This window comes from Cicer arietinum, chromosome 7, assembly GCF_000331145.2.
Source record: "Cicer arietinum cultivar CDC Frontier isolate Library 1 chromosome 7, Cicar.CDCFrontier_v2.0, whole genome shotgun sequence".
Classification (NCBI taxonomy): domain Eukaryota; kingdom Viridiplantae; phylum Streptophyta; class Magnoliopsida; order Fabales; family Fabaceae; genus Cicer; species Cicer arietinum.
The window spans coordinates 53942824-53954029 of NC_021166.2; the positions used below are offsets into that span (position 1 = coordinate 53942824).

Here is an 11206-nt window from a genome sequence, read left to right on the forward strand (position 1 = left end):
AGAGTTCATGTTGTCTTTCATTAGAGACAAGATGCACTACGATGACAATATCAAGTCATGAATAAAAACTTTACATTTGATTTGATGCAATTTACCCTTTTGTTATTTCTTCTTTTACGGTGGACTTGATCTTGGTGTATAAGGTCATAATTGAGAATGCCCCCCTCCACCATGTTAGTTACAACTTACAACATGATAATCATTACATCGTTTAATTTTATTTTCCCCCTTTATCTAAACATTTCTAAATAAATCTTCCTCATGCTATCAGCATATCACATTTTTCAAACACACTTGTACAAATAATATAGAGAAAGATGAAGGCACCTCTGCAGCTCCTCCTAATTACCTTTCTTGGTACATTCCTCCGTGCAAGGACAGAAACTGACTCGTGTACCAACAATCTGAGTATTAAGGTTCCTATCCCTTTTGATACAACCAACCTTCACTGCCTTTCTGTATGGGATGCCCAAGGTTTCATCCTCAGAGTAAGTGCACCATTTTTAATTTTCAGCACATATATATATATATCTTTATTCCTGTAGTACCACATAATACCAATTATTATGTTTACTATTTTGCAGTATGTCCAGACTTCTGCAAACATTTGGAGCTTCATTCTCTCAACTCCAGACACAAATTCATACGTAGCTATGGGATTTTCGGCCACCGGTGGCATGGTGGGTTCAAGTGCAATTGTGGGGTGGGTGGCATCTAAAGGAGCCAATGGAGGGATAAAACAGTATTATCTAGGGGGGGTTACCTCAAACCAGGTAGTGCCTGATAAAGGAAACTTGCAGGTTATAGGAAATTCAACATTCATCAGTTTACAATCCTCTCGTCTGTACATGGTGTTTCAGTTAGAAACTACCGAGCCTTTGTCTTGGCTGATACTTACCACTGGATCCACTGGTATATTCCCTGCAGCACCAAATTATTCACTAACAAAACACCTAGACAAGTTGTCCACAAGAATAGACTACTTAAAAGGTTAGTATACATCAAATATTTAAGCTGTGGTTTCATTCATGGTTTTACAAAAAGAACCATTACCACAATCAATGCTGCAATACAATGTTTTTATGTTACTTTGACCACAATTGAGACTGCATCAATTGCATTTCACGAATTCATCTCCTTCGAAATAGTTTAGTTGAAATGAAAAACTCCTTCGAAATAGTCATTAGAGGTTGCTATTTTATTTTTAAGAATAAACTATTTTTTTAAAGGACAATTAATTGTCTATGAAGCTAAATTAAAAAAATAAAAAATTCATCACAATTATGTAAAATATAACTAAGCTGTGGTTATTATAAGCCATACGTGGGGAAAAAGTATAACTTAAGCAACAGAGATGTTTGTTTTTACTTTCTTGCTTTCCGTAAGTGTGATTAGTGGCTAAAGGTCAAGTACACATCATTATTGGGCATTTATGTCTGTGGTTGAATATTGACAGGTTATATATATATGAAAATTGATTCACATAAAGAATTTTAGATTGGTCATGTACAGAGTGGGTGAGATGTTTTTATCAATAAACAAGAAAAGCCACAAAATCGAAGCTGAGAAGAACAAATAGTAGAAGAACTAAATATTCATATCGTAGTAGAATTTGCATCCAAAAACGCATAGATAACTTAGACTGCACGCTAGCAACGGTTAATGCTTAATATACTTACCGCGACCATGTTAAAACAGAACCCACAAATAGTAGAGATTGTTCTTTTTATCATATTAAGAAAGTTTTTTTAATGCCAGTAGAGTTTTAAATAGCGGTCATGATAATTCTTGTTGTTGGGACTTTTTTTTCCTCAATTGCGGCTATTGTTGCCTCAATCGCGGTCGTATTGTGTTTTAAGTAACATAAAAATATATTGTTTCGTGTTAAACTACGGTTGTAGATTTTTAATTAAAACCTTAATTAGAAATGATTGAGTCTAGAAAAAAAAAAAGAAAGAAAGAAACGATTGAGTCTAAATGAAAAATGGATGGAAAGACTAAAAAATTATCTCTAGAGACTTCTAATAATGCAGGTAAGGTTTGAACTATCATATTTTTACTATGACAATTTTAACACTAATAATTAAATATCATTTCATGATTGAAAGGTTGACTCTATACAAAAAAAAAAAAAAAAAGAAATGAAAGGTTGACTAATTAATGGTTTAAGTTAGCCTTCCACCAAATCCACTTATAATCAAATATAAGGTCATCATAATCATTGATATAGTGTCTCTACCTCCAATACCATTGTTTAATTTTTGTTAATCATTCCTTTCCCTCTTTTTTTAACATAATTTTCCTTTTTTTATTATCAATCAAATAACAATACCACTCATAAACAAATCTAACGAATACGTTTAAAAACACACAAGCATATTCGAAAGGCAAAGAGATGAAGACATCTACAGCATTCCTAATCTTCACAATTTATTTTCATGCTTTAGCAAACCTTGGAAGTTCACAAGTGAATGGAAGTTCTTCACAAGGAGGTGGAAGTAGTACACAAAGTGATTCATGTGACTCCAAGCTAAACCTCAATGTTCCTCTCCCATTTGACACAACCAAGCTCAATTGCCTTACTGTTTGGAATGCTCAAGGATACATTCTCAGAGTAAGTGCATTACTCTTGAACTTGATTAATTTTAACTATTTATTTATTCAAATTTTGAATGTCAATACTTGCAGTATAAGCATCACAATAGCAACACAAAATAATGGTATAAACAAAAATGTTTTTAAATTTAAAAACTTAATATATGTTACTTATTTTTTTTTCTTTCAAAATTCAATGTATCACAAATCTTTGGATCAAAGAACTAATCACTGTGGTGATACATGGCTGCCGCTGGCCAAACATTTTTTGACAGTCCCAGAAATCTGTGTCATGTTATCATTGACACCTAACTTTTGTCCAATCAAAATATCAAGATACATTAAAATGAATAATATTAACGACAAACTCTTTAATACACCTTTCAAATACTTTGATTAGTTAAAATCTACTTGGTCTCACCAAATTCATATAAGACTTATATGAATACTAATAACCAACACAATGAACTAAATTTTCAGTTAATTTCATCTAATACACATTTACATTTATGCCAGAATGACAAAACTTTATAACCACACTCATTACCACAAAATGAACTTCAAAACATCCTAACCTTATATACATTAAACTATACATGCAGTATACTCAAACTGCTTCAAACACATGGAGCTTCATTCTCACAGCTCCAAACCAAAATTCTTACATAGCAATTGGATTCTCTCCCAATGGAGGTATGGTAAGTTCAAGTGCAATTGTTGGGTGGATTTCATCCAATGGAGCTAGTGGAGGCATGAAACAATATTATCTAGCAGGGTATGCACCAAACCAAGTGGTGCCAAATAGAGGAAACTTACAAGTTATCTCCAATTCAACTTTGATTACATCACAATCATCACGTTTGTACATGGCTTTTCAGTTACAAACCAATTATCCTCTGTCTCGAATGGTCTTTGCCATTGGACCTAATGGTGTCTTCCCTTCTGCACCAAGTTTTGGTCTAATGCAGCACCAAGATAAAGCTTCCATTAATGTGAATTACGCCACAGGTAATTAGTTTTCCAAAAGAAGACATGCATGTATATATATTTGTTATTGTTGCTTTTTCATGATAAATTTCATTTAGTAATTAACTATATTTTTTATAAAATAAATCAAAGAAGGAAAAGTTATGCTCTATATTTATTAAAGCGACACTAGTAATTATTTTATAAATATTTTTAAGGGAATATGAATTTTGTCTTTTGAAATTATAAGGTCAGACTTTTACTGCTGAGCGATACCTCATAAATAATTTAGTAATTAACTATACCTCACTTAAAGGCAAATATTAGTTATTGGATGAAGATCACACCACTTATATTTTGAGTTGCATTTTAAATTGATTTTGTAAAGTTAAAATGCTAACTATCTGATCTTTATTCAACTATTAAAATTTTGTGCCTATGTGATTTTCATGACTTTGGGAAATTGAGGCTCGAAAATATGTACAAAAATGAATGTTGATTTGCAATCGAGGAATGGTTCATTTAGGCATGGAGTAGGTGATTTCTTTTATGATTTGGTTATTACTTAACAAGGAGAAAAGTACTATATAAAGTGGGAATGAAGCATGTTATTATTCAATGAAGATTGTTCTAGTGTTGACCTTTTTAAGTGGTTTGTTAAATTTTGCCATGTTGCGTACGAACAATATGGCCCATTCTTAATGTTAAAACTTAGACTTGGGCTAGTGATTTGGGGGAAATTCTTCCCTCTTCTTGTTACCAAGAGAATAATTAAGTTGAAATGTAAGATCAGAAATCGACACCCTACCAAACCAAACCCTTAGTCTTGTCCCTTTTTGTGTGGTAGAACATATGTTCTAAAATCAGATTTGGTGCATTAGTAAAAAAAGGCTGAAGTTCGCATATGACTTATATTGGGAAATTAAATTTTGAATTAAATTTTCTAAAAAATATAAGTCATTTGATTGAGATTGTATGACTTAGATCAGACATCAAACGATTTATATTTAAAGATAAAAATTTTATGTTCAAAATTAAATTTTATAATGTAGACTTTTCAATTGAGATATGACAATTGAAATTGAATTTAAAATTTTTGATACTTTGTTCTTATTAATTTCTTATTTATGAATAATTACTATACATTTTAAGTAAATGTTTTGTTTTATATGATTATTCAAAAAAAAATTATTTACTGTATAATCATATTAGTTATATTAATCATATCATAGTATAAATTGATTCACTATGAATAGAAAATTGTGACAAATTATTTCTATTTATTTAATACTCTTTTCTTTTAATAATCTTATATGTCTGACAATTTTCTTTTAGCACATTTTGTGGAAATATATTCATATAAAAGGAAAAAAACTAAGCTTTTGTTACTAACATGAAGTTGGCTTAGTAGAAAGGGCTAAATTTTTAAAACGTAATAAATTAGAAAGGGATATTCTATTTAGTGTTCTCGAATAGGATTATCTCATATGAAAGGAATCTATGGAATGAGAAAACAAAACCTTTTATTAGCTATAGTGAAAATATTTTTTTATTTTTTTAAGATTTGAATATTTGCATTTATAATCAGGGATATCATTCATGAGATTAATTTGTTTATTATTTTATTCAAATCAGGTTCAAGTGCAACAGGAAATCCATATATGAACCTAAAAAGAAGCCATGGGGTGTTGAATATATTGGGATGGGGTATCTTTATCATAATGGGCGCAATAGTTGCTCGTCACTTCAAGGATTGGGATTCATTTTGGTTTAATTTCCATGTTTCAGTTCAATCATTGGGTTTTGTTCTTGGGGTAATTGGTGTAATTAGTGGGCTTATCCTAAATAATCAAATCCATGTTGATGTTAATCTTCACAAGGCCCTTGGAATCATCATTCTTATTCTTGGTTGCCTCCAGGTATTTTCTTTAAACCTTACTTCATTTATTTGTTAATATGCATAATTTCATATTGCCCTCTCATAACTTATCTTATTTTTCTCTTGAAAAATTTCATCAATTTAATAATAATTTTTTCAACATTTCTTTAACTACCAATATAATTAATTGAGTAAACTGTCGTTTGATCTCTAAACATGTGAGACCCCGTCACACAATAATTATTAAATGTATTAAAATTAATGTGTTTTTTTTTGATCAATTTAGTCTATAAAATTACAAACAAAAAAATATCTGAAAATGTATTACCTATTTTGATACATTTAAATAATATTATAATAGCACTTTACTCGTACAAGATTATAATAACTGTTTACTCCATGTTTATTTTACTAACTTGTACATTTCTAATAATTTATAAACTAATGTTTCTTCCATACTCTCTTTTTAAAACTCACTCTCTTGTTATAAGGTGAAATACATGAATAAATTCCTCCATTTTACGTGGAATACATTTCCAAATTAATGAATTTCACATATATTTTCCTCAATAAAAAAATAAATATTAAAAAGAGAGTATAAAAACAATATTATTAACTTAAAACATGTGTCTATGTATGAGTTTTTTTGGAGTTAAATTTCTCTATATAAAACACATAATAATTTGGAGATTTATTTTGGTATATAGATAATGGCTCTTCTTGCTCGACCGAAAAAGGAATCAAAAGTGAGAAAGCATTGGAATTTATATCATCGTACTACAGGGAGAATATTAATTATAGTAGCCATAGCCAACATTTTCTATGGAATCCATTTAGGCAGGGAAGGAAGTGAATGGATGATTGCTTATGGAATTGTGCTAGCTCTATTACTATCTATTGCATTCATTTTTGAGACTGGATTATGGAGTAGAGACTAAATCTTTTCTTTAAATTGATATTGTTTCATCATTAGTTTTCATTTCGGTGCTCTTTAGTTTCTTTTGTAATCTTATTGTAGGAGGAGGATTAGAAATTAATTAATGTCGTATTATTAATATTGAGATATCAACTAAAGATAATTCAATTGATAAAGATTTTGCTCATAATTTACAAGCACATATAATTTAAATCTCACCGTTGATGTGAAAATATATTGATGGATAATATGTAAATATACCTTTATAAATATTTTTTGAGAATTGAGTTTTCACTAACTCTTGATTGGGAGTCCCTTAGCTATGACACACTCACCTAGGCTTTTTTCCATAAAAAGATGATACTAAAATATGGAGTAGAAACACCAATCTCTCGGAAACATGTCTTCAACAAATTTTATTAAGTGTTTGTCTCCTTTATTAGTTCACAACCATGCATATTCAAGTTCCAACAAAATGAAATTATATTTTGTCTTTCACTAAGCCAAAAAAGTACTTAGATAACAGCTTCATATTTAAAAGTTATTGATTTTGTATATGGAAATCTTCCCACTTAAACTGATGACAATTTTATAGTAGTGATTTTTTATTCTTCATCATTTTAATTAACTATTCATATTAATATATCAATTTATCTTTTTATTTATTTCACACTTACTAAGACACTTTTTTTTTCTCTCTTTTTATTTTATTTTCTTATGATAATGGCATTTTTCATTTTTCTCTTCATCTTATGCTTTTTCAATATTCTTTATTTTAATTTTATTTTTCACGTGCTATATCCACATGTTTCATATGATTCATAATCATAATTATCAAGGTAACCTGTCTTGTGTAACTTGTTAATTATTTTCTCATCACCGTGAGTCTACAATATCAAAGATATGTTTTATTTAAGTGATTATCTCTTTCTCTCTTGAAACAAGAAGAAACATGCAAAATCGAATTATAATTCATATTTGATAAGACATATATATCCCATTAAAAACAACCATTCACGTATAAATCATCATTATGATAAATGGAACAAATATTATTATTAAAAGTAATACAAAATCCATATTTGTCTACCGTAAAAATTGAAATTACATTTGAAATAACCTTTAGAAGGTAATAAGAATTATCTAACACTAACACTTTGCTGGTAGACATTATTAATAAATAATTAGACTAATCGTATGAAACCATCTTGACATTTATTTTGTGATGAAATCACCACATGATTGCAAGATTTGTTTGTGCCAAATTAAGATGAAGATGTAACGGAGAGAGAAAATAAGCAGTTTGAGAAAACACTGAGAAGTTTTTAAACACTGTCTTCATCCACTATGAGTTTTAGAAGCTCCATTGTTCTCCAACCTTTTACCTTGAAATCCTAAAGAAAAAATTCAATAGAAAATAATTAGATGTAGTGAACTGATATTAAATTTGTTGTAATGGAACAAATACACACACAATAATGTTGGTAAGTTGTATCTTTATTTATTATTTTACAATTACATATTTGAGAAAATAATTAGTCCTCACAAGAAAAATAAATAAATAAAAAGAGTAATTTGATAAATATAATAAAATTTACAAATATTCTGAATTAATAATTTTTGCTTATATATGAATAGAGAATTAGAGATAGATTACCTAATATAGAATTTGCATGTTCTTGCACCAATTTCCATGCCATAGTGACATGATGTTCCTCTGTTAAGGTTGAACCAATAGCACATCTAATAAAAAAAACTCCAACTTTCCCATGAGTCATGTAAACTTTGCCAGAACTATTAATTGAATTCAGCAATTTATGATTCAATTCATTCACCAAATATTCATCATTTATAATTTTTCCATTATAGCAACCTTCATTACCATTACTATTAATAATTGCTAATGGAGAAATCCTAAAGCAAACCAAAGAGAATTTTGTTGGCACAAAAATATCAAACCTCCCATCCTTTCTCACTAGTCCTTCAAATATTTTTGCCATTTTCACATGATTTCTTAAAAAATTCATGAGATTTTCGACACCGTAGCTTCGAATAACAATCCATAATTTGAGTGCATTGAATTTTCTACTAAGAGGTATTTGCCAATCTTTGTAATCAACTACTATCTTTGAATCAGAATTCTTGTTCCTCAAATATTCAGGATATGTTGAAAGTGATGATGTTAAAGAATTGTGATCTTTAACCCAAAGACAACAACATGCTAAATTAGTCAAAAACCATTTATGTGCATTAAAGCTAAAAGAATTTACCTCTTCAATTCCATCAATGTAATGTCTAAATTCAGGACAAATACAAATTGGACCTGCATAAGCAGCATCAACATGAACCCAAATATCATAATCTTTTGCAACATTACACAATAAACTTATAGGATCAGTAGCATTTGTTGAAGTTGTGCCAATAGTAGCACATAAGAAACAAGGAACCAAACCATTTTCCACATCTAAAAGAATTGTTGAAATTAATGAAGCAGGGGACATAGCATATAAATTTGACTTCTTTGTTTTAATAACTCTTAAATTTTTTGAATCAATTCCAGCAATTTGAGTTGCTTTTTGAAGTGCACTATGTGTTTGGTCAGAACAATACACAACAAGTTTTCCAATATTTTCTTTTCCAATTTGAGAAAGTTTTTTGTCTCTTGCAGCCACAAGGGTACACAAAATAGCCTCACAAGTTGTCCCTAACAAAACACCACCACCACCTTCATTACAAGATGAAAAAATGAAACTTTTTGGTAACTTTAACATTTTTCCAAGCCAATCCATAACAATAGTTTCAAGCTCAGTTGCAGCTGGTGATGACAACCAATTGAATCCAACAACATTGAATCCAGTGCTTAACATTTCTCCTATAAACCCTGCTATGCTACCACTACTAGGAAAGTATGCATAATAGTTAGGACTCATCCAATGTGTGATACCAGGAATTATATGTTTTTTAACATCTTCGAGTATCGATTCAATCGATTCGGGTTGAAATGGAGCTGAAGATGGCAATCTTTTTTTAAGATAACCAGGTTCTACATTACTTAAAACATTCAAATTTTCAATGTTTTTGTAGTAATCTGCAAGGAAATCAATCATCATGTAGCCTTGTCTTTTGAATTCTTCTAAATCAAGAGGCTTCATGATTCTTGTTGAATCACTTTCAGGAGGGTTGGAACTCAATGTATTCATTGTATTTTCATATATATGTAAAAATATTGTCCCTCATAGGTATATATATATATATATATATATATATATATATATATAGGAATTGTTATGTCACATTTTCTTATGAAACAAATGCATTCCATGTGTAATATACAGATATATACACATCACAATATGTAATATTAAATTATGTTTTAGCAACGTTTTACTGATTGCTTAATGACAAATATTTATCCGATATATAATTATTGCTCTTATTTTTAGTTGGGTGTATTTAAAAATACACTAACATTAATCACGTGTACAATTTACAGTATATATGATAAATTATAATTAGTATATTATAATTATTCTTATTTTTATTTAAAAGATATAAAATAATATTAATTTTAACTAATTGATTAATGACAAATATTTATCGTTAGTATGAATTATACATTCCAACGGCTTTTTTAGCGACTCTTTTAAAAAAAATGTGAAAAAAATTATAATTACTGTATTATAATTTTTCTCATTTTTATGTTGACAAAGTTAATAAAATATTAATTTTAACTAATTCTTTATTCATAAACATTTTTCTTGTGCATGGTTTTTATAATAAATTGTAATTGATATGTTATAATTATTCTCATATTTATTTAGAAGATATAAAAAATATTAAATTTAACTAATTTATTAGAGACAAATACTTATTCCATTTATAAATTGTACGCTTTAGCAACCCATTTCCAGAAAGAAAAAAAAAACAATGTGAAAAAATTGAAATGTGAGAAAATTATAGTTAATATAATATAATTATTCTCATTTTTAGGTCGATGATATAAATTAAATATTAATTTTAATATATTCTTTAGTGACAAACAGTTGTTCCATGTACGATCTTTATATTAAATTATAATTAGCATATAATCATTATTCTCATTTTTTATTTTGAAGTTATAAAAAAATATTAATTTTTACTAATAAATTAATGATAAATATTTATTGCATGTATGAATTATATATTTCAACATTTCTAGAAAAACTACATGAAAAAATTGAAATATGAAAAAGTTATAGTTCTGTCATAATTATTCTCATTTTCATGTTAATGATGTTAAAAAAATCACTAATTTTTTATTGACAAGCATTTATCTCGAGCGAAATTCTTGACAAGCATTTATTGACAAGCATTTTCATGCGAAATTCTTATATATATATATATGATTGATATTGTTATTATTTTTTTTAAGATAATAACTATTTCAAAAATACCACCTATGTGGCTCTGTCCTTAAAGATAAACTCTTTTTAAATAAAAAACTTGTCCGTAAATATAGGCATTTCAAATTAATAGTACTTTTTATACTCTTTTTAACTATATCTCTTATTTTGCAAAAAGAAAAATTATATCTCTTAATAATACTAATAATTACTAGAGGATGATCAGACAAATCAGATATAGTTATAAAGAAAAGGATACTTGAAGAACATTCATATACATTTTGTTTAGCTCTCTTCTCTTCTACCTTCATTGGATAAAGGTGGTTTAAGTCCATTTTTGACCTGAAATAATTAATATCACCCATTTTTATCAACATGTTTATTGTTTTGTTTGTATTTTCGTCGTTTAAACGCGACATTATTTAGTTCGTCGTCTAAGTGCATTATTTTGATTTATCGTCTTGTGGT

At 28.4% G+C, this 11206-nt stretch overlaps 2 protein-coding genes across 2 annotated transcripts; one reads left to right on the forward strand and one right to left on the reverse strand.

Moving 5' to 3' along the window:
* Nucleotides 1–4: 4 nt before the first annotated feature.
* On the forward strand, nucleotides 5–6546 carry LOC101514851 (cytochrome b561 and DOMON domain-containing protein At3g07570). The gene is made up of 6 exons (XM_004510672.4): nucleotides 5–488; nucleotides 585–990; nucleotides 2448–2614; nucleotides 3198–3603; nucleotides 5197–5480; nucleotides 6148–6546. The coding sequence occupies exons 1-6, from the start codon at nucleotides 318–320 to the stop codon at nucleotides 6376–6378; spliced, it is 1665 nt and encodes a 554-aa protein (XP_004510729.1). The 5' UTR covers nucleotides 5–317; the 3' UTR covers nucleotides 6379–6546.
* An 831-nt stretch (nucleotides 6547–7377) lies between these two features.
* Nucleotides 7378–9578, reverse strand: LOC101515494 (tyrosine decarboxylase-like). Its single transcript, XM_004510674.4, has 2 exons — nucleotides 8014–9578; nucleotides 7378–7750 (listed from the first exon to the last, which is right to left on the reverse strand). The coding sequence occupies exons 1-2, from the start codon at nucleotides 9554–9556 to the stop codon at nucleotides 7695–7697; spliced, it is 1599 nt and encodes a 532-aa protein (XP_004510731.2). The 5' UTR covers nucleotides 9557–9578; the 3' UTR covers nucleotides 7378–7694.
* Nucleotides 9579–11206: the final 1628 nt, after the last annotated feature.

Coding starts and splice junctions, on each gene's coding strand:
- LOC101514851 (XM_004510672.4), top strand. CDS start 318: ATGAAGGCACCTCTGCAGCTCCTCCTAATTACCTTTCTTGGTACATTC. Junction 2,615..3,197: donor CTCAAGGATACATTCTCAGA/GTAAGTGCATTA, acceptor CTATACATGCAG/TATACTCAAACTGCTTCAAA. Junction 5,481..6,147: donor TTATTCTTGGTTGCCTCCAG/GTATTTTCTTTA, acceptor TTTGGTATATAG/ATAATGGCTCTTCTTGCTCG.
- LOC101515494 (XM_004510674.4), bottom strand. CDS start 9,556: ATGAATACATTGAGTTCCAACCCTCCTGAAAGTGATTCAACAAGAATC. Junction 7,751..8,013: donor ACATGCAAATTCTATATTAG/GTAATCTATCTC, acceptor TTTTTTCTTTAG/GATTTCAAGGTAAAAGGTTG.